Raw genomic sequence first — 23,726 nt, 5'->3', positions numbered from 1 at the left:
GCTGAGCACCGACAAGCCAGTTAAGGTGCGCAGTGTCCTGAGACATGTACAGGCATTGCCTCCAAGGTGGGAAAGCATGACTGGAGCTGACGCGGACTGGCTTGTGCTTGCAGGGCTGAACACAACCCCTTGCTCGTGATGAGGTTTCTCAGACCAGAGTGAGAGCACACAAAATGCTTTATCATTTCTGAGCGTTCAGCTTTTTTTATGCTTGTGTCTCCTTGTGTGTCAGTAGCCAGAGTTTAAAAAAATCGGAGATTACAAAAGCATTGCGGTTACTAACAGCAAGTTGCCGGAGCTTTGAGTGCTGTGGTATGCCCAGCATCTGTCACAGCTGCCAGTGGTGGTTTGGCATTGGAACAGCTCTGTGCCTCACGTGCTGGGTGTGTGCAGGAGCTGGACCCAGCCACCAGAATCAATCAGGCAGTTTCCTGACAAACTGTGTTCAACTGTGAGCAAGCACCGAGATCCCCAAAGTAAGCGGAGTGGAAAGCACTTCATGGCCCGCTGTGCCTGTGAGCGGGAGTGTGACGTGGCTGCTGTATTCCTGCTGCACCGCGCCGTGCGAGGAGTGCGTGGTGTCACCTGGAAGGCAGTAGCCGGTAGCAGTGATGGGAGAACAGAGTATGTATTCCCATCACATCCGAGCTCTACAGCTGAACTGCCAAGGGCTTTGTCGTGTGGTGGGTGCTGGGCAGGATGCAGTTTCTTTTCTCCCGGGGTTAGATCCTGGCTAGCCCATCTGCTGCCCACCTTGAGCACCCCATGGAAGGGTGGCTTCTCATGCCTCATCCTAAACCTGGGTTTCTGTGTATACTGAAAGATGTGTCTGGCTCTGGGCGACAGCCTGAAGGGTTCAATACCTGCCCAGCTTCATGGTGTTAGGAAGTACTTGCCAAGTTGTCCTGCGATGAACTGGATGTCTTCTGCTTCTGTGTGGGCAGGGGAACGCTGGAGACCAGGTCCTGCACCCAGGCACCCCGGCTCTCTGTACCCTCCCCTTTGCTGCTGCAGGATGACCCATGCAGAGGTTTTGGGGAGGTTTGCAGCCATTCTCCTGCAGAATGTTATTTATGACTTCAGCCTTTTTACCATTCGGTGGACTTGTTTTCTGAGACTGTAGATTTGATTTCTGTGTGAGTATTTCTGGAGGGAGTTTGCTTGCAGTTAGAACTGTTTGAACCTGCAACATCTGCCCTGCAGCAAACTCCAGCACTCAGAACTGATATCTATGGCACAAATTGAAATTAAATATTTTGAGAATTAAGTATTCTCTTTCCAGGAGTTTCTGAACACTTAGAGACTTTATCAAAAGAAGTGAAAATGCCAAGACGTTACAATAGATCTCAATGCAGTACAATGCAATGTAATATGATCCGTGCAAAAGAAACAAGAAGGGGTAATGGAAAGAAAACCAAATTAAGTGAAAAATTTTAAGCAAAACGACATGCCTTAGTAAAAAGGAAGGAAGGTGCTCCAAGGACTGCCCCATTTTCACAGCAGAACTTTCCTCTGAAAACATATTTAAAGTGGAGGCTGTCAAACTTTAGGAGGCAGTGTTTGTGTTGGAAAACTATTGTGTGTGCTCCTGTGTCGGGCAGGTGTAAACCCCTGCACAGAGGGGTGCAGGTGGAAGAGTCCAAGGACGTGTCACCTGCATGCCCTGCTTACCATCTGTCTGGCTGTGCCAGGAGAAGAGGGACAGCCTGGATGAGGAAGCGAGAAGTCTCCAGAAAGAAGAATGCATTCGCTTATTTCTAGCAGCAAATATGGCACTGGGACACTTTGATTGCAAATGTGTCATCTATCACCTATGACTGTAGTAGATTTGGGATCAGGCTCTTCACTGATTGCACAATAAGCTGGGAAATTTAAATGTAACCGTCTTAATTCCTACATAAAAAGACTAAAAGTGGCACTCTGGTCCCGACTCGATGTCCATTTAGCAGCAGATGCACTAAATCTCATCAGTCTCGAGTAGCAGCAGCAAAGGTTGCTTTGCCACACAGATACTTCATCAAAGAATAAATAACTTCCAAGTGTACACGGATATTTTACTTACATGGAGAGGTGTGCGTGGTGGGATAAGCAGTGCCCAAGTAGGAGAGGGGCTGCTTGCTGTGTCGGTGAGGGGCACTGGGCACGGGATGATGTTGGCTTGTCTTCTCTTCCTCCTACCAGCCTCCTTCAGCAAAAAGGAACTGCCTCAGCCCAGCCTGTCTAGTCACTGATCTTGCACATTTACTGGAGTCAGGAAATGTAATGCCAGCCCTCAGTGAGGAGCGTGCTCCTGTGGAGGTGTGCCCTGGGCTGTTGGGATGTGTGGGGAGCCACAGGTGCCCCCAGGGGATGTGCCATGGCAGCCACGGTGTCCTCAAGCATCAGCCTGCTATATGTGGGAGGAGACACCCAGTCCATCATCCCTTCTGCACCACGTGTTCTCTTCCTCGGCACAATTTTTGGCTGATTCAGCTAGATCAGACCAGGCTAAGCAGCTGCAGACATTACTTGGAAATGGCTTTGGCTACAAAACGTTTGCCAGCAGTGTCCATCCTGCCAGAGGACTGAGCTGCTGTGCTCCTGGAGATTGACCTGAGATTGGCTGACATGTTTTTTCTCTGCATTAAAAGGATGACTGTAATGTGGATGTGGTGTAAAACCAAAGCAGTGTTGTGAAAATCAAGTGAGAAATTATCTGTCTTCTGTCACTCAGGCATTCATTTGCATTGTGTTTGGTGTCAGAAAGAAAAACTGACATCTCTGCTGGGGCTGTGTCTCTGTATTTCAGAGCTTGCACAAGGTCCGCATGATGACAAAGAACCAGAGGGGGAAAGCAGACCCTGTTGACGTGCTAAAGCCCCAGTCTGGGGGTGGCTGAAGCTGGAGTCCAGCTGAAAACCTGGTCTTGCAGGCAGAAGGGCTAAGATGCTGAGGTTTTGAGCGGTTCAGGTGGCAACACTCATCCGCGCATGGGGTTTACATGAGGGCAACAGACTTTTCCATCTGTTGAAGGTGCTGCTGCCTTGGCAGAAAGGACAGGACCTGGCCATTGCCTGGCATAGCTGGAGCCGCTGGCCCGGTCCCAGCTGAGCTGTGGCTGGCCCCCAGTGTGGTCTGACACGGTCACTGAGGATGGGGACACCAGCGGGATGCCTGAGAAGATGCTGGTGTGAGAGGATGCTCCCTCAGCCATGCAGACACTTGCCTGCCCCTGTTCACACCATGTTTGCAGATAATTGAAGACTGCTTCCATGTCAGCAACAACATACCTTTATCAAGCTACGAAAATGCTTAATTACCGGACTTCAGAATTTCCACACTGTATCTATGTTATTATACCTCGTAATATTATATCTACTTCTGCTACTAGCTAAATTACTTGTGTAATTCCTGCAAGTAACTACACATTACATTATCATTATGAAGGCTGAAATTATAGAAAAGGCTAAAATCAGGACAAAGCATGGAGTGGAATATTTTCATCTGAACTAAATGCAACATTTCCATTACATAGTTTGGAGAGTTTCATCCCACAAGATACTTCTTGACACTTTTTACACCAATTTGGGATGAAACGGTATTGTAAAGCTTGGTATTTTCTGTGAGATGGAAGTTTTCCTTTTCATCCTGCCTGTGCTACCAGCCGGTCAGTCCGGAGCAGAGATGATGAAACGATGCCTGCCCTTGTATGCTGTCAGGCTGCACACATGCAGATCTGGAGACCCTGGGTACAAGGGCAGGGAGTGAGTGATGCCCTATGCATATAGATGGAGAGCACTCCATGTCCCTTGTCCACTCCGTGCCCCTCATCCACTTGCCTGGGCGTGGGGTAAAATGGGGCTTTGCGGAAGTCGCAGGCAGCCCCACAGACCAGGCTTGGGGGAGCTGTGAGCTGGTCTGGGGTGAGCAGCTGCAGCAACTGGCACAGAGCAGCACCGTGTTCCCAGCCCTGTGTCCAATAGCGCTGGTGCCAAGGCTCTGGTGCATCGTGAGCATGGCTCGCTGGGCTTGGTATCGCCGGCGGTGCAGCTTCGCACTGCTGGGTCTGCCTGGGGTCCCAACAGGCTGCATGCCGGTGGCTGGTAGAGAGGGTGGACAACTGTGCAGCGGGGAGCCGCAAGAGGGAAGGGGCAGATTCCTCATCATCATTAATTGCAATGCCATCTTCTATGCAGATGAGTTGGGCAGTTGTCCTCCTGGAACAGGGTGATAAATCTCTGCTAATGCAGTTCCAATGTGGTTGCTCTGTGGCACCACCTACCTTTGTTGTATTAAAGTTAAATACCTTTGTGTACAAAAGTTTAAAGTGCATAGCTAAAACCTATGTGCTTGCAGTAATTGTAGATGTAAATCTTTTTGTCATGCTGCAAAGACTAGGTGAGGTATTTCATAAATATGTCAGAGGCAGCATTAAAATTTTATGGCAGGCAGCACGGGTCGAGAATAGTACAGTGACTTCACAGCAAGGTACGTCCACCTTAACCCACAACTCATTAGTCATTGATGGGATTTCTGTGCCTTGTAGCTTCTTGGAAATGAGGTAGTGTTACAAAAATCTGCATGTTACTGTTTTCTTAAAATATGACAACCCACTCAGAACCATTAAAAATAAAATTGTACATCTTTGAGCAGGTGCTAGTTAATATAAAGATAAAATAAGGGGGAAATACTGTCCAATCTGTACGATCATAAAATTATATACAACCTTCATTAGAAGTTAATTGGCAGTCTTGATGGGACTGAGAACTTTGGAGGGACGTTGTCTGAATGTGACCAAGTACCTTCCAGCTGCAATTGCTATAAACTGCTTGGCTGACATGCAGGAAAAATTAGCCAGTGTATGGGCTAATTTCATTTTGAAATCACACATGTGAAAGTTCAGGTGATGGCTGCACCTAGACTGTTTGTTGAAGGGTTAATCAATGACTACAAGATGTTACAGACATGAGTGGGATCTTCTTTTCGTGAGTATAAGTGTACTGGTGGAAGGGGTCATAGATGGTAATAACCAATCTGTTGATCCACTGGATTCTTGCAATGGGTTTACCGGTGGATTTACAAGCCTCTTTTTCTCTACATGCACATACCTGTCCGTGCACGCTGTCAGATCTCTATGGTGGTGCATGTCTGCCTGTACGTGTGGGCTGTATTTCTGCACATGCATCCTCGGTGCTCCCAGGAGGAAGCTGCTGCTGACAGTACAGTTCCTGACATCCCAGGAAAACACTGCCTGAGCCTGCTGGTGGTGGCAGGCTCCCTGGCACCCTTGGAGGTGGATCTGTGTGTGATACCTCACCTGCTAACGGAGCAAGCCCTGTGCCCTGCTCAAAGCTGGATTTTGCCCTCAGCATCACTTTGGCCATCCAGACAGGTGGCTGTGGTAGTGTCTGTAGGTAACTGAGCATGAAAGGTATAGGAAGCATTTTGCGGTTCTAGCCAGCAGGTTGTTCCTCCTGCTTTTAGGAGAGAAATGAGCTTTAACAAGCAAAAGGTATTTCACTGTTCAGGTTTGTTCGAGGAGGGTGTTGTGGGTGCTCAGCCACAGAAGCAGGGTGCTGCTTACACTGCTGGTTATAGCAATTAACAGCTAGCGCTGCATTTTCTGGCTGTTCTTTCATCTGGCAGTACAGACACTGTCTAATTAATTGTATGGCATTAATAGCACTACCTGGGATCCTGTGAGTGACTGTGTACTCATGGTTGGCTGGGCTCTTGCAGTACATTGCAGCTCCAGGGGCTCTCTCTTGGCTACAGCTGGATGAAATTTTGGACATAGTTTTATCATATTGTGTTTAAAGAACATAGGTAGGAGCTTAGGGGGCTCAGAACTTGCTGTTTGTCTTTTTTTTTCATTGAAAAACAGGAAGTGAAGATTTTGTTCTGAAAGTTTTACACAAAAATAATTTGTGAGGGCTGTTCTTTTGCCGAAATCTATCACCTTCTATTACCTCCTCAAAAAAACCAAAAAGAAAAATATTAATTGTTCAGAAAGCATTTCCCCTTTTCCATTTATTAATGCTTTATTCACTTCTTTCCTGTGGGAGTAGATAAATTGCTGGGTACAACACCAGGTAACCAAGGGTCCAGTGACCAAGAGCAGCTTCCCGTTTCCATGCAGAGGATCTCAGGTGTTTTGAAAAGCAGCTTTCTTCTTTCAAAACTGCTCATTGAAGAGGTTTTCCAAAATGGCTTTTTTCAGTCCCCTTGGGAAATGTTCTTTTTCATGAAAGCTCCTTCCAACCACAAACCACGCCGGCCCTGGTGTTGTGCAAGCGCGGGGGGGTACGTGATGCTGAGCCTCCTCCTGTCATGCCGGCATCCTCCATCAGCTGCCAGCGGGGCCAGAGCAGGCAGGGACTGCGTGCCAGGACGACACCAGGCTCCCAGCTGGGGCAAATCCCTCAGGGACTCCTGCCAGCTCTTGGGGGCTTGGCCGCCGTCCCTGAAGGGCAAGCCAGAGGCAGGCAGCGAGGTCCAGCTGTGGGTACGTCTGAAGGAAGCAGCAAAAGCATGGCGCCCAGTCCGCGCCTGCTTTCCCACTGCCCTTGCCCTGCCAGTGCAGGCAGGTTGTGAGCACGGCTGGCAGGCAGGCGGTGAGAAGCAGCCAGCGGGCTGGGGCTGCTGTCCCTGCCTCGCTCTGCTTGGTGCGGGCTTATGTGTCTTTGGGGTGCTGTGTCTGTCATCCTCAGGAGCTGGCCGTGAAGGTGGCATCAACACCTGAAATGCCTGTATGGGCCCCTCCACCTGCAGGCTGCTGTTCCCTTCCAGAGGGATCTTGCTGCAGCAGCGATCGCCCTCACGTGTTGGACCCGTAATTCGTCCTGGCACGGTTTCTGATAATCCAGTCTTGAGAAAATTTCCCAAGCCTGCCCTTCAAAGACTGGCCTGTGAATCCTGCTTGCTCGTCCTGGAATTTTTAGCTGGTTGTTATCCTGAGTATTCTCACTGAGATAAATTGGGTAGAATGTGACGTGCTTTTGCTAGATATAGTGTATTTTCCCGCTCAGCTTCTTCCCAGGGGGAACATTGTTTCCAAAAGACACATTTTGTTTCAGTAGGGCTGTATTTTGGTAATTTTTCCCTTTTCTGTGCTTCTGTTTTTTGTGGTATGTGGACTACTTGGTCTAGAGCAGGCAGATTAGCAGCCAAGTGTACTTGGTCCACAGAGCAGAAGGCAGAGTTATCAGTGTCCTCCTCCTGTGGGACTTCTGTGGACAAAGAAAATGTGGGGGACCAGGAGAAGACCTGGCAGATTACTGGTGGTCAGCCTGTGGCGTGCTCTGGGTTTCCAGTCCCGCAGGTTAAATACAGCTGATATTTACAGATTAGAGCAGCGTAGATCACTGATTCTTGTGTTTACTAATGAATGTTAAAATTGGAAGAAAGTCCAAGGTTCAATAATAAAAAAACCCACATCAATAATAATTACTTTGGACTTTACTTCAAAGATACAGGTTTTTTTCCAGTTGAGATTTTTGGATTTTTTTTTTTTAGCCTCACTGAACTGAATTTGACAACTTATGAACTCTCTGAATTTAGAAGAAAAAGAAAGTATTTGTTTGGAAAACATCTGATTTTTTAAAAAAATTAAAATGCGAGGCTCTTTTTAACAGAACAATTTTGTCAAAATTGTCACAAATTTGCAAAAAGTATGTTAGTGTTGTGAAACTACTTTTTTGTGTGAAAGCAAGTTTTAACTGAAAGGTGTTTCCTGGCTCCCCCGGACATGGAGAAAACTTCTAAGGGAGTGAGTTTTGTGAGTCACGGAGGCTGCAGCTTTCCAGGCAGGGCTGCAGACCTCTTTCCCTCTCACCCTGAGCCACTATGACAGCTTGCTGTGGAGAGCCAAGTTTGCTTTACCAAGGGGAAGATACGCCATTGTTCTCTGCAGAGAGGCCAGACCGTTTTCCTTCTTTTCTAAGGTCTCTCGCACTTGTTTGTCGCTCTGACTTTATGCAAGATGCTGCCCAGGGCTGCTGGATCCTGAAGCAATCTCTTGGGTGGTGTTGGCATATGGTAAGAAGTGACTTCTCCCGCTGTCCTTTGGTTTATATCCACCTCCAGCGCAGGTGATGCCTGGCCCTGTGGCACACGCGTCTTTTGTGTAATAGATTTCAAGGCTGCATTTGGATAGCTGTTATTTCACAACGTTGGTCAGTGATACGCAGGCTGCTTGGGTGTGTTTGTGTGGCTCAGTGCAGTGCTTAGCCCTGCTCCCCATGCAGTCAAGCATATCTTAGCTACCAGGGTAATCATTGTTATTGGAATTCGCTGAAGAAATTTATGATCCATGTGATTACTTCCACAAAACAAAACAATAGAAAACAAATAAAAGTCATGAGAATGTTAATTTTAAAAAGTTACAGTAAGGTCTTTTGCTACAAGGGAAGGGTAGAGACACCTGTAGCCTCTGTCGGGAGGTTGGGGTGGAGGGGGAGAGGGGCTCATCCACAGGGGCCCAATTTAGGGACAAGTACAGCAGATTATTTTTAAACTTACCCAGGACCCCAGTGAGGAATGGGCAAGGTGTTGCTGTTCTTGGCCAGGACTCTGATTTTTGTCCCACAACATCCTGTTCTTGTCTCTCATGCAGTTGCATTTATTTAACGCCATTTCTCCTGGTTTGTTTTAATTTTCTGCCAAATGGAAGGGCTAAATAAAACACTGTCCTAAACCTGGAGCTTGGATGGCAAAAGGACGCAGCTAATTGGGACTGGTGGGGACAGTGGCTGGGACAAGTCTGGCAGGAGGGATGGCATGGCTGCGGGGTTGTGGTTACTCTTCCCATTGCGTGGCAGCGGCTCCCACTGGCGCTTGCCAGGAGCTGTTGCATGGTGGTCGCAGGGAGGAAGGCACATTGTATCACCTGCACGTTGTATCACCTGCACATTGTATTACCCGCAGCCATCATACAGACACAACTGCTCACCCCTGTGGTCCTGATGGCTTCTCCCCATCCCAAACACCCATGCAAAAACCTGATATCTGAGAAGATGCAGTGAAAAGTGCACAAACACGTGTCTACCTTCACATAGCTGGCTCTGGTTGAGCTGTACTGGCTCTGGAGTTTCTGATTCATGGGATCTTCTGAGACTCTGGGGACCGGAGCAGTGTGTTGAACTTGGAAGTGACATATAAAACTTCTTTATTGAGTATTTGTTCAAATTTTGCATTTCAGTCCAAAGGTACCAGCAGGTGGGTTACGAGCATGTTCCACGTTTGACTAGGCTGCTGGTTTCTGGTGGTGTTAAGTGCCACACGGTCCTAAGAAGAGAAGGCTAAAGGACACATTCATTACTGTTATGCTACCTAATGTGACCGCAGCTGGGTGCTCTGTGCAGTGAACAGTGGCAGTGTAGTGACAGTGGCTTTGGAGAGGGGCCCAGGGAAGATGTGAAATCTCTGTCCTGGGAGATTTCCACACCTAGGCTGGACATGGCCTATGTCAAAACTTTGAGCAGGGTTTTGGAGCAGGTAACCTACTAAGGCTCCATCCAACTTAAATTACTTTGCAGTTACAGCATCCATGTTTAAAAAAAATTAGATGGCAAATAATTTGCATCCCCCTCCCACCTGCCAAGATCCAAAGCTGGCTGAAATTGACTCTGGGTCTGTCCCACTGCGCAGCCAGCCATCTGATGGCATCTGTTGTCCCTTCTGCCTGTCTGCCCCATTCTCCTGCCTCTCTCCTCGGTTTCCAGCACCCTCCTGCTCTGCGTCCAGCACCGGTGCACAAGGGTGCCTGCATCCTCTCCTGTCACCTGCAGGGGCAGTTTTCTAAAACTATGGCAGTTTGAAACACACCGTGAAATCTCTTTCTTCATCTCTTGGTTCCTGATATTTTTAAGCGCATGCTTTTCAGTTTTTCTGCACATCACAAAGGAAACTTGCAGGAAGCTTACCTTAAAACCAAACAGACTGGTAAACATGAGTTGATAATCCCCAGAGAAAATGCTGCAGAATGGACAACGCAGTGCTGCAGAAGGGATAATGCTGTTCTGCCTGCAGCAGAGGGTCCACCCACCACCTTGAGACTCTGTTTGCAGCTGCCCCTGGGGCTCACCCCATGGGCAAGGGGGCTGTGCCTTTGTCCCACCATCTCAAGGTGGACTGCACCTCCCAGGGCTTGCTGCTGCCTTGTAGCGGCATCATTACTGGGAATCATTCTTCCCTCCTCCCCCGAATCTCTACCTCTCATGGTTTTGGGGGACCTGACCCCTTTTGGGCTACAGCTGCATAAAATGCCATGGCAGTGTGGAGTCAGGTCTTCAGTGAGAGGTGGGCTAACTCTGGCAGAAACCCTTGGTTTGGTATCTTTGTGTCTCAGTGATGCCAGAATTACTAATGAGGGGGCTTACAGTTTCACCCCTTCCTTGCGGCGCGGGCAAGCACCATGCACGTGTGTGCAACATGCTGCTTGTGTGTGCATCCCCGGGTAGCTGATTTGTTGTGGTTTTGAATGGGACGAGGGCTGGTCGCTAAGCAGTGCTGTCAAGAAGTGTAGCTGATGGACCTTGGAATATCTGGTGGAAATCACGAGGCATTCATGCAGCATTCATTCATCTAGCTTAGCTTCACTTATGGCTGTACCATTTGTCTGCCCAAGTGCTGTGATGGTAGTAGCAGGGCTTGAGACTTTCTCCCCCACTTCTCCTTTTCCCCTCCCCTCTCTCATATTTCTTTTCTCTCATTTTCCTTCCTTCCCCCTTCTCTCTCTTTCTTTTTTTTCCCTGCAAGGCTGATGGATATGCAGAGTATGTTAAGAAGCAAGCAATACTGTCACTGAGCTGATGGTGCTCAGTGACTCCTCAAGCTCCTGGCTGGTCTGTACTGCAGGAGCTTGACACCCTGACCACTGAGGCATAAAAAACAGAGAATTGGAAGCCTCAGCCTGACAGGCACCGGAGCATCCCCCAGAGAGGGTCCACGATGTATGTCTGTGTGTGAGTGTGGGGAGGAGGGCAGTGGGGATGGTGGGGGAGGAGAGCAAGGCAGGAGAGGATGAAACAATGAAATGTCAGCCCGTTCCCACCCGCAGCCCTGCCGCAGCGCTGATGAGCATTTAGAAAGTGCTGCTGCCTGCTCAGTGGCGTGCGCAGCATCGGCGCAGGACGGACCGGGTCTGTGCAACCTCAGAACAGGAGAGGGGAGTGGTGGGTGTGAAGGGGAGGGAGGGAAGTGATGGGACAGCTGAAAATGAGGGGTTATCCTGTCCTTGGATGGGTACATGTGCCCTCCCTTGACTGCAACTCTTGCAGGGGTGCAGCAACTCACTGCGAGCTTCGTTCAAAGCCTGAGGTGCTACCAGTGCACGGAGGAGCTGGGCAGGCTCCTCTGCACACCCTGTGCAAACAACCTGCAGTGGGGATTGGGGTCTGTCCTGCTGTCGTGTCTGCCCTGTCCCTCTGTCTGTGCACCGTGCAGCTCCAGGGAAGGATGCTGCAGCGAGACTTGCTCCCATAGGCTTTCGTGTGTTGTGTAGGTCAAGCAGCACAACTGTATTGTGTGACTAAAACAGGGCTAAATCTTCACATTTCTCATTGCCCTATGGAAAGGAAGAGATGAAACCATTGGGGTAGGCAGTGTGCGAGCCCCTCCCCATAGAAGAGGCACCCACAGGATGAAGGGATTTTTGTGTGGCACATGCTGGATGGAGGACCTGGCCATGAGCCTTCAAGTACTGGGAAGGATCATATGATGGGAAAGATCAGCCATGATGTTACCAGCCAGTTTTCTGCCTGTCCACTTGGCAGGCTTGGGCAAGCACCAGTAGGGCAGAACTAGGTCAGAGACTTGCTGGAAGCTGAGGGGATTTGGGAACAGAGGGTGAGCAAGGAGGGCTCTGGCTGGGCAGACAGCCTCAGGTGCGGGAGTGGGGAGGCAGAAGAAGGGACCACAGAGGAGTGGCTGTGTCCTGCTGGAGGGAGCTTGCTCCCTGGCTGGTGGAATGTAATCGGGACACCTTTGCCAGTGGCCGTGGTACCTCGAGTGGCTCCTGACATCTCTTGTAGCTTCACCATCTTCACCATGCCTCACTCTTTTAGAGTAAGCACTATGATGGAGGTAACCTTCAGGTACTGAAGTCAGCTGTCATCCAGGACAGGGAGCAGACAAGAAAAGTAGATGTACTTCACCAAGAAGAAAGGTTTGGAAACAGCTCCATTTTCCATGGCTCATGGTGAAGTAAAACCATTCCTTGGAAGCAGTAATGAAAACCTGCTCTGAGCTTGTGCAGAAATGTGTTCAAAACAGCAAGGAGTGCTGAGCGTGGAAACACTTGCTGCTGCTGGCTTCAGACCTCATCTCATTGTCCTGTCCATGGATGCTGGGTCAGGGGGAACAGAGCAGGTTGAGGCTGGTTGGTACAGTCCTACAGGTCCAAAGGGCTGTGGGGAACAGACAAGGGTTATTAATGGAGACCCCCTGGAGCAAATCAGTGATGGGTGGCTCTTGCCATCAACACGTTCAGCCTGTTTGCTGGCATCCTTCGGTGTAGGTTGAGAGGCAGCTCATTTTTACTGAAGCAGCATCATGTGGAGACCAAGCTACCCTGGACCTGGCCTGAAATTTTGTCACCAACCTGCGTTATTTCTGTGTTGGCAGAAAATACCGTTGCAGGTGACTGCAACGGCTGCCAGGACTGCAGAGCTATCGCAGGTGAGAGCTCCCCCCTGACAGGCAGCACAGTGGGGTCACGCCGCCTTGCCCTTGCTCTCATCATCCCCTCTCCCCTGGGACTAGTGGGTCAGCAACTCACCAAAACCATGTCCTGAGTAAGCAGGCCACTGATGGGCCTAGCGACCCAGATGTGGTCCCCAGGGCAGGTCTGTGGGTTGTGCTGGCTGGGGGTACTGAGCCCAGGGAGGTGGAGATGTGGAGGCAGGGGTCTGCCACTCAGCTGTGATAAAGGCAGCCCCTGGATTTGGGGTGGGGGCTATGCCAGCACCGAGGACCAGAACAGGCAAAGGTCACAGCGAGCATCTTCTGCTGCAGCCTGGCAGCCCTGTCTTCCTCTTGCCATATGAAACCTACTCTTTCCCCTGCCATGCTGTGTTATGCATTCATATATTTGTGTACAAGAGAGGGAAAAGGAGGAAGAAAGAGAGGAGGACAGTGGGAAACTGTCTTTCATGGAAGATTTCCTAATAAATCAGAAGCAGTGTTGGTATTTGCATGGTGGTGGAGCTGGGTGCCCTGCCCAGGGTCAGAGCCTCATGGTGCAAACCTCTGTCCTGAAGAGCTTGCAGCTGAAGTATGAAACGGGAGGTGACATGTGAAGAGAACAAGCAGATGGGGAGAGCGGGAACTGGTGAGGAGATAAATAGCAATAACTCTTCGAGCCTTTTCTGTGCCTTTGTCTGGAGGGTTTCAAAGCCATCTGAAACTGATGCAAGCATCCCTCTCCTTGGGTTGTAGTGATGGACAGACATCTGGGACCAAGACAGTGTTCTCCTGGAGAGCCTGGAAGGGTAGCCAGTGTCTAGAGGATTAGCTGGTTCATATTCTTCCAGCGGCAGAGAGCCTGTCTGAGCAGCCCTGTCCTTGTATTGTGTTTCTTGCCCTGAGTGTTGTAGGGCCATGGAGGCAAGGGCCAGTCCCGTTGGTGTGTCCCAGACTCCTCTCCCTCCCTCCTCGCTGCCTTGCTCCTGCAGCACAGGCTGCCTGAGAAAATTCCACCAGCTCAGCAGGCCTGGGCTGCAACGCAAAAAGACTTGTAAAAGATGGCTGCACCCATTTACTTAATAATTCACCCACCCATATAGCCCTTCCTCAAAGAGAGTGGCCAGCAGTGCTTTTACTAAGGCCATCACTGGAGCACAGCATGCACTGAATAGCTCCTTTCCCCCACAACAGTAACTGTGGTCTCAAATCAAATGATCTTTTGTTCTGTCTTTTTCTCTTTAACTTAGGGAGTGAGTTTTCTGGGAGCCCATACAGCCACCCACAATATTCAACGTACAATGACTCCTGGAGGTTTCCCAACCCTGGACTACTGGGTAAGTTGCTGTCCCAGCCTTGGGGGCTCGGTGCAAGCTGTGCCCATTTGCAACCTGGCGGCAATCGCCCACCGCTGGGGTGGTCAGACGCATGGCTGGTGCAGTCCTGAGTCCCCGTGCTCATCCCCTGTCTGGGACTGCACATCTCCAATCGGGGCACACAAATGCTCTTGGTTCTCTTTGCCAGCAAGAAGTCCCATGCGCAAACCTCTGGTATTCCCCTTTCTGCCCCTTAAAATCCTTCCATAGACACTAAGTGTTGCCAGAAGGCAGGATCCTCATTTTTTTGAGGCTGAGGAGTCCTGTTCAGACAAAACTTGGGGCACTTTGTCAGGAGTGCCTGCTTCAGGGAGGCACTGGGTTGCTTACGGCCAAATGCGAGCCCTGTTGTCCCCCATGCTGTTGTTTCTTACTTGTTCAAGCACTTTGCATTTCTCCCCAACCTCAGGTTGCGTTTGCTCCCCAGTTGTGCATTTGCCCACTCCATCCCTCCTGCAAGGGATGGCTGTGCCTGCGCAGCCTCAGTGATGCCAGCATGGTCCCTACAAGCGGTGGGGGGCAGGAGCCCCGTGGCTCATGCAGGATCATGGCCCTCATGTGAAGGATAAACATAATCCATTTTACACCACTGTCAAAAGCTGGCCCACTTTGACCTTATATACATGTAGCATGCAGTAATTAGAATTTTTCCCTGCATAATTTGCATGGATGAGGTAAGTAAAATACCAATTAATTGTCATCTCTCAACACAGGAGTAGCATGCCTTAGAGATTTCCAGATTTATGGATGACAGGGCTGTTATATGTGACCTCCAGCAGAGAAATAATTTTGAATTTTTGTCATACTTTTTTCATCCAGTTTCTTTGTTTTAAGTAATTGAGTCCCCATGTAATTGAGCCACCCAGGCTGTATTCATCATGGTTCTTGTCCTTAAACAAATCCTCGGGGAGCAATAGACAGCCTCTGCCTCCCATGCCATGGTGCTGGTATAATGCCGCTATTTGCCGTGCCACATTTAAGGGTTTGTTAGCGCTTCCATCATAAATCAGCGGACAGATCTCCAGCTAATATGGATGGGCATAGCTGCACAAAGCCAGGGGAGTCCCTGCGCTTAAACCCGCAGTTTCCATGGCCACAGCCGGCAGCACCTGCGGGATTTTGGCTTGGCCGTGTGGGGAAGATGCTTCAGCTGGGGGAAGAGCGTGCGCCACACTTTCTTAATTTCTGATTTTGCAAGTCCTTTGGAAGCAGGAGAGCTGCTTTAGCAAAGCTCTGATGCATGGATGGCCTGGGAAGCCAGGTTTTGGGTGGCTTTTTAAATGTTGCTTGCAAACTGGTAAAGAAAATGGCAGGATATTAAAAATAAATGAAAACCCAGACCCAGGCCTGCCCTTCCTGGTGGAGAGAGGGCTTTTGGTGACGCTCCTGGCCTGCATGCCGTGCTCCTGCCTGCAGGTTCATACCTCCGCGTGGGAGGACGTGCACACTAGAGCCGCACCGGAGCTGCACCAGAGCCAGCCCAGAGCCGGCCTGAAACCATCCCAGAGCTCCGTGCTGCCCCGCAGGGATGGGCAGTGGCCTTTTGACTCTAGCAGCAGCAGGTTGTGCCCAGGTTGTGTCTGCTGCTGGTTTGAGATGATGGGCTCTTATAAGCTCTAAGCTTGCTGGCCAGGGTGCAGGGCAGGATAGGTCCCCGCGGTGCTCCAAAGCCAGTGGAGATGGATGGGTCTAGGTCAGCAGAAAACTTTAAAACAGAGGTTTGTTAGGAGCTGGCCACACTCTGCCAGGACACCTTTTACCTGTGCCATTCTCTTTTTTCCCCATTCCTCCTCTTCTTCTCCTGTACTTTTCGGATGATATGTTTCTGGGGCCAAATTCCATCTCGTCTTTGACTGTGCGGGAGGTGTGCTGTATGAGCACAGCTGAAACAGAGGCATGCTCCCCATGGCAACGCTTGTGTCTCAGGCCAGCAAGGATTTCTACAGCAGTATTTACTCAGCAGCATGCTGTGAACATGTGTTTAAATGAGGCAAGGGTGAGAAGATTTGGATGCTACCATTTTCCTTCAGAAACTGCAGCTTTATTGAAAATGAAATGTTTCACAGTATAATGACAACAATGCTGGCATTTTTTTGCTGGCAAGAGTTGTTAAAATGTATAATCTTAGATTCCTTGCCTTTATGCTCTTCTAAATACTTTGTTTTGATATTTTCAAAATCTTACGTTTCGGTAAACACAGACTCACTGGACAGATAATGTGTATTGCTTTGCATGTGCAATAACACATTGATTTGGAGTTGCAAGACTGGGAGTTTTAATGCATGAAAAAGAAAACAAAACAGGAGTTTTTGTTCTGCAGCAAGTCCTAAGGATGAACTTACCACTCTGGTTCAGCCTGGTCAGAAAACTGGGAGTGCTGCAGTTTTCTGGAGGGGGATCCCCTTGTCTGACCACTGATAGTTTTAAAATACCTGCTCTGCTCTGTTCCTGTCATTGCTGCAGGAACCGCTGAGCTGGTTGAGAGCTGGTGTAGCCTGTAGCTCCCTGTGCTGCTCACATGCCCCATGGGCACCATGTGAGAGCTGGACAGTGAGGTCTTGGTGAGCTGAACCTTGGTATTCCCTTTCATTTCAAGCCACTCAGTCAGAAAAACACCAAAAGCAAAGTAATGGTCGGTTTGGAAAGGCATTTATTAGAAGTCAACATTGTACCACACAGGGCATTGCAAGGTTCCATGATGCAACACCTAGGTGGTGAAGCCCAGCCTGCTTGCCCATGCCAACACAGTGTTGGAGGGCAAGGCCACTGGGCTGGTGCTCCAAGAGACACTGCTAGGTCCAGGTACAGCTGTAGGCCCCAGCAAGAATGTCTCCCTCTTCAGCTGTAGGCTGTGGGTCAGACATTTCTTGTGCCCTGCAGAGATCCTGCTTACCCACAGCTTTGCCTTTATCTCTGTGAGCCTGATCCTACACTCACTTCTCGGCCAGGGTGTCTGCTAACCCCACTGGTAATTCAGGGCAAGTAGGAATCCTGTGGCAGAGCCTTAAAATCCTGCACCAAGTCTCCTTGCACACCCAGAGGCTCCGTGTGAGGAGCCTGAGCACCCGCAGTGGAGAGGAGGTTAATTTAAACTATATCCAGGATGCTTCCACTCTTCTCAGGAGTATACGTGAGTGTGTTCAGTAATTCTCTCCAGAGAGCAAGCTCTGGCAGTATCCGCCTCAAAGCAGAAACCTTGACAAAATTAATCAGGACTGGTACATGGACTGACACAGTTTGTTTTACTAAGTCCCGCTCCCTTCACTGAGATGAAAGTGTAATACTGTAAGCACTTAACAGCGCCTATGTTCAATTAATTCCCTGTGCTGGCAAGAAAGAATTGCACCACAGCAATGACACCAGCCTGAGGCCTGTGAAAGAGGAGCTCAGAAGGAGAGATGCTGTGATTTGCAAGTGGCAGGAAGAAAGGATACTTGGGTTGAAAAATTATTTGGGGGGGGTGGGGAAATAAAGAGAATAGGAATAGAAAGAGCTGAGAACGGTGAAAAGACTGTGGTCGTTAGTCCCTGGTCTTTGTCCTGTGAGTATGGAGCAGCAGGAAAAGATGTGAGCCAGTGTCTCCACGGGAAGGCAGGATGATGCTCTTTGCATGCAGGTGGTGGGGAACGGCTCTCTGGCCCCAGCAGAGCACCAGCTGCTCTCCATCGTCCCTGAGCCTGCTCTGCCCTTGCTCTGGTGCTCCCCGCTCCTCTGCAGCAGGCAACCCACTCACGTCTGCCCCAGCTGGCGTGGGAACTGATGCAAATGGGTGACCATGCTCCCTCCTCTCCAGGGCAGTCCTGAACACCATGGCCCGTAGCTCTTGTGGAAAGGGAGACAACCAGGCTGCAGGGTGGTCAACAGAAGCATGGGCAGAAGAAGTCAGTTAGTTCCCTGCTGCAGCTCTGCAGCATCTTCCTGGTCTCCCACCCTGTCATCGGCCCCCAGTGGCACCCACACCCAGCTTTGCGGCAGGGGCACGACAGCTCTGCTGTGGTGGCTCAGTTCCGCCCCAACCATGGCTGGAGTGAGGACAGACCCCGAGTTTCAGAGGGATGTGCTGGGAAGATGATGCAAACCTTGGCTGCTTGTGTGGCATCTGGCTCAGTGGCTGTAGCGGGTGTCCCCATCTCAAAGCCAGAAGAGGAGATGGAGAAAGGGGCATCTTTTTTTTTTTTTTCTTTCCCCCACTGTGCTGTGAAAGACCTGGAAGTGCTACAGTACAGGAATGCACATAGAGGTGTATGTACAAGCGCACGGGAAGCAAGCACGTGCGCGCCTGGGGCTCAGTCCGTCACTGTCAGCACATCCTGGTGCACGTGCCAGCATAGAGTCAGCTCAACACACGCACGCTAAGAGCGGGTAACAGCAACACAGTCTAATGAAGAAAAACGATTCAATTTCGTGCTGGCTTGTTGCAATAACTTCTTTACCATTTTTGCTCATCGCATTCAACTTGACACTGCTCACGGCAGGTTTCATTTGATGCGGTGTCCCTGCTCCTGCCCGGACGTGGTCCCTGCACGCTGGCTGGGAGGGTTTGCTTGCACTGTTGCGGTGCCACAGCTGCTGGTGCCAGCATGGCGTCGTGCGAGGGCAGGGCTTGGAGCCAGTCAATTAGGATTAGATTCAGTTCTTCTGTGGGCTTCTGTGAAAAGATTAGAGAACAAGTAGGTACCAGAAATGACTGTGTCAAGAAATAAATTGATGATAGTATGAATTAGAAAGGAAAAACAACAGAAGGACGGACAAGTCTGTTCTGGATGGGGGCATAGTGACAGGGAGGAAGAGTGAATGCTTTGTGATGTGATGTTTTCATTTTTCACTTTAAATACAAGGTTTTTTGATTTCACTGCTGATAGGCAAACTGGAAAAATCAAACTCAGAAGGAGTGTAAGGCCTTTGGAAAGCGTGAGAGAGAAATATTGTGCTTTGGTAGCTGCACTGAGTCAGAACAGCAGTGGAGGAAGAGGGAGGGGGAAAGTGAAGGCCCTGACCCCAAAAAGACCCCTTTTCCCTCAAAATCTCGGGGAGCACTGCATCTGGCTCTGGTGGGACTTGTGTCACTCTGTGGGTCAGGATGAACTTGCTTGGTGCCTCTGGATCCCTTCTCTGGACTTCCCACCCCTCTGCCTGAGCTGAGCTGCTGTGGCTGGGTGTTGGTGCCAGTGCCGGCAAGAACCGGAGTCTCTGCTGGCAGTCATGCCTGGGAGCCAGGCACCACCACTCCCTGCTCCCCATTGACCTCCTGGTGCTGCGGTGGGTGAGGACAGCAGTTGCACCCAGCTCTTCATGAGCCTACAAGGTGTTTTACCCCAAGGTGCTGCCTGCCCTGCAGCAGGAGATGGTCCCCAAGGACTTCCAGGCAGCAGGAGTGGCTGTGATGGGACACGGACTGACAAACTGGGCACCCCTGAGAGTGTGTTCTCCTGTTCACTGGCTACAGAGAACATCCCCCAGACCCCAGCTAGACAGGGCATGCACATTTCAAAGTCTGGTGGGCTGTTCAGTTTGCCTTTGCTCATTCAAGACTGCCTCATTTGGCTGAGGAGGGCTTCCGTGGTTTTAATTGCTTGAGTTTGGCTGGGATACGCCTATATGGCAGCAGTTTATTTTAGGCTACCCATGAGAATGGTGTTCAATGACCTTGTGAAACTTTCTAGTATTCTCCTCCCTGATACATGGTTCCTGAGGCTGGGGCTTGTTAACCTGATGTCCATCCAGCCCAGGATAGCAGTCGTGGTGCCCTCAGCAGATAACGCAAGGCTGTCAGCTCTGCACTTATGCAAGTGTAAATAAGATGATGACCCTCTGAAGGGACCTGCTTTGCCTCCATCGATTATGGCTTAAAATACTTACCTTTTAGTTAATAAACCTAAGTGAGATGGGCTCCTACCTAAAAAGTGCTGCAAACATCTTTGTGAATACTTAGCCTGGCCAGTGATTTCATGGACTGTCCTGAATTACTCTTGTGTATGGTAAGGCTACCGTTATAGACAACTGGGACCACAGTCCTGAAGCTTGGTTTATCTTCTTTAAACCCAGCCCTCTGCAGCAGTTTGCACGATATTTAAGTTGGGATGCCTGAGGCACTGAGGATGATGCTGAGGACAACACAGACCCCACTGTGTAGAAGCTCCCGTGCTGTTGCAGCACTGACTGATGCAGAAGTCACATTGCTGTAGCCAAATGCCATCATTCCTGACCCATCGGGGTTGCAGCAGCAGAGTATCATGTACTTTGGTAGGACTCTGATCATGAGAAACAAGTTTCTTCTCCATGGCTGTGCTGAGGAGCGCATTGCATGTACCATGTAATAGCAGATGTTGGCTGAGCTCCATTTTTTGGATGAGTTGACTTGTGCTCCCTTGGAAATGAGCAGCATGAGGCTGGCAATGAAGCCTGAGCTGATTTCCTGACATGGCACTCAGGATGAAAGCAGCCTAGAAGAAACAGGTGGGCTTGCCTGTGAGATGCATCCTGGTGGATCCACAACAGTGAGGCAGGGTAGAAGAGCCCATCCTTGCAAGGAGGTGTTTCAGTTGGTGGGGCTGTCTCCTTGGGGTGTCCTCTTGGACAGCACAGCTTATTCACCAGCCCAGGAAACCACTCCAGGCAGCTCACTGAGGCTGGTTTGGGAAGAAAGTGGAGAAAATCCTGCATGTTGCAATTATACCACCCTCTTCAGCCGACGGTTAACAGTAAATGTCTGTGGACTTCATCTTAGAGGCTGGTGATGGGATTCTCACTCTGTGCTCAGGCTTTTGAGCCATCAGCCCTCAAGTAATCACTCAAGTTGTTCTGAAAAGCACAGCCTTCAGTTGGAGGCTGTGTAAGAGGAGGGGAGGCCAGGAGGTTCTCCAGCCTACCAAGCAGAGGCTCCTTGGGTCAGCGCTCAGGGGAGAGCTGGTGACTGGCAGCACAGGGCATGCTGTCTGGGTTCTCCTTCCCGCTCCAGAGGGTGTTCCGGGGCCGTGGTGGTGGAACAGCTGGGGCACTGCCACGCTCAGCCTGCACCCAGCTGCCGGGCAGCTGTCGGATCTGCTGGAGCAGGGTTTGCTAGAGTCTGGGGTGGGAAGCAATGGCTGGAAAACAGACCTTTGGCTTTGCTGCTACCAATGCTTTGCCTGACCGACGTCTGGTGGCACCACCTTCTCCTAGAGAGGCCTGCTCCACTGCCTCACTGAAGCTGCAGAAGTTACCCCCTCTGTGACAAGTCATGTCCCTGGCCATTAGACCATCAGCCATGGCTGCCAGGCCACTGTCCCAAGTGGGGTAAAGGCAGGGAGTTCAGAATGGCCGGCAGCTCTCAGACAGGGTCACTCGTGAAAACAGTGACAGCCCAACCCTCTCCAGAGCCGTTCCTTGCATTGGCTCTTTGTCGCTCATCCAAACCTGCCTGGGAGTCTCAGACACATGTCCAAGTCCTCCCAAGGGGCTTCTTCCACACCGTGGCATGTCTTGCATCTCATGCATGTGAAACTGCTGGTGACTTGGAGACCATGCTAGTAGCGCCTTGAAAAATGTTTTGCCGGACTCTTTTTTTACACCAAATTAGAGTTGGTTACCTCTCCAGCACACTTGGACGGTATTTAATAGCTGGTGCTGTCTGGACAGATTAGTATCGCTCTGGATACATCTGAAGTCAAAGACTCCTCCTCATCCAAGGAAATGGTCCAGGTTCCAAGTGATACTTTGGTGATCACCCAATCTACCAGCACTTAGCCCTGCAGGGCAGGAAAGTCATTGCTGATATTTTTCAGGCCTTGTCTTTGCAGATGAGTGCCTCGGCATTCATCAATGTCCAAGGCTTTGAGCCTCGTCTGCATAGTTTATTCAAGTGTGTAATGCATGTACTCAATCAAAAAATAGAGCATAAATTTGATCAGTTTGATGCTTAAGTGTCCATTTCAAAAGCTGTGATATGGAGTATCACATACTTTGTTGAGGCATTATTTGCTGGAGGTAGTTGTAAACTACTTTCTGAGTTCAGATTTGTTACCAAGTGAAAGAGAAAGTCACCAATATTTTCTGAAGACAATTTCTCCCTTCAGCAAAGGTATTGGATGCCAAAGGACTTTCCCTGGCCAGGCAGAGGCTGGCACAGTGTTGTGATGCCAAATCAGATCTGGTAGCACTGACTTGGTGTTTCTGTCTGAAGCTCCAAGGTCACTGCCAGAGCTAAGCAAAATCTGGGGGGAGTTATTCCCTGAAAAGTAGTTTGGGAAAAAGGGGTATTGTTGAGTCCAGTGAAATATGTTGAATGCTTTGGGGTTCAACCTTCTTCTCCTTCCAAAAGGAGGGAAAAAATACATCAAAGAAGTCAGGGTGTTGTAATATGTTGGGGCTGGAACTTTTTGACCTTCCACTGAAAAGTAATCCACTTTTTGGGGGAAGTAAATGAAACTAATGTTTTGAGTGGAGGAAGGGAACCAGGTACCCTACAGCCGGCAGAAATGCAAAGCATAGCACCATTCTCATGCAGAATGCACGAATGTGATTTTTATTCTAATTACCTGACCTTTATTACTGAGAGTCTGAGCTCAGGCTGGAGAGCTCTCTGCCGCCCATGTCGGCACGCTGCAAGCTGGCACCTTTCCACCTTTGTCTTCCTCACGGTCGTCTCTTCTCTTGCAGGCTCACCGTACTACTACAGTGCTGCAGCCCGCGGTGCAGCCCCACCAGCGGCCGCGGCTGCCTACGACCGCCACTGACGCCAGAGCCCAGGGCGCCAGCACTGACTGCATGCACCGCCTGGGACAACTGCGACGAGTCACCTTGCTGCAACCACACCAGCCATGCTGCAAGGGAAGGAGAAAGTACCTAGTAGGAATGTGCTAATTGAAATTTTGCTCTTTAAACTTGGTGAACTGATTATTGTTGTATTCTTAAAGCTGGTCGTGTTGATTGGGTCTGAAATCAAACAAAGAAACAGGAGGAAGCGGTTCTCCTGACGCTCCGTGTGATCAAAAACGCGCAGTAGCTTCATGTCTTTTGCAGCCGGCTGGCTACTGCTTTAATCGCCTGTGGGTGCCACGGCTGTATCTGGGGATAAGGAAGAGATGTGAGCAGCCCTCCTTGGGGCGGCTTCCTCTTGCTGCACACTGAAACAGGCTGTGAGACTCAAGGCAATTTTCTTTTTTTTGTTTGTTTTTTGGGTTTTTTTGTGGCAAAGAAAAAAAAATCAGTCTGCTCAATTTTACACAAGCACCACTGTAAATACTTGCTTGTTTGTATTCCTATAAGAATGGCTTAAGCATAAGCAGCAACATTGTACAAATATGAACTCAAAACACATCTGAAGATGTGTTTTGAAACTGGTGCACTGATTCAAAGAATTCAGTAAGCTTTAAGCAACTTTGAACCAGGTTAACACTCATTGTGGCTATATTTTGGGCTGATGTTATTTCTGTATAGAGCATCCTATCTGACAGTCATGTGTGATCATGCTATATGCTGGTATCAAACACATGGGAAACTGAAGACATGGGCAGTTTTGTGACATTTTACTGCTTAATATTAATTTACGTTCATTTGTCGTCATAATGAGCACTGAAATTCTCTGGTTTCAAGTTAAGCAGCATCCAAGAAGGAATTCCTAAATAATAGTTGACACCTTATGTCCATCTCAATAGGGTGTGTGCTAAAACCCAGTTATAAACACCCTGAGAGGAAGTGGGGAGAAATACC

The 23,726-nt window shown here is 49.6% G+C and overlaps 1 protein-coding gene across 7 annotated transcripts in view; it reads left to right on the top strand.

Annotated features, from left to right (window-relative positions):
• PAX5 (paired box 5) overlaps positions 1–22,750 on the top strand; it is a 139,986-nt gene extending 117,236 nt beyond the window's left edge. For all 7 annotated transcript variants that reach the window (XM_075726226.1, XM_075726225.1, XM_075726223.1 and 4 more), the window contains 2 exons: positions 13,911–13,997; positions 22,674–22,750. In XM_075726226.1, coding sequence (XP_075582341.1) covers positions 13,911–13,997; positions 22,674–22,750 — 164 coding nt within the window. The remainder of the gene's footprint in view (positions 1–13,910; positions 13,998–22,673) is intronic.
• Positions 22,751–23,726: the final 976 nt, after the last annotated feature.

This window comes from Pelecanus crispus, chromosome Z (genome assembly GCF_030463565.1).
Source record: "Pelecanus crispus isolate bPelCri1 chromosome Z, bPelCri1.pri, whole genome shotgun sequence".
Classification (NCBI taxonomy): Eukaryota; Metazoa; Chordata; class Aves; order Pelecaniformes; family Pelecanidae; genus Pelecanus; species Pelecanus crispus.
The sequence above is the reverse complement of the archived record's forward strand: the minus strand, read 5'-3'. Positions and strand labels throughout refer to the sequence as shown.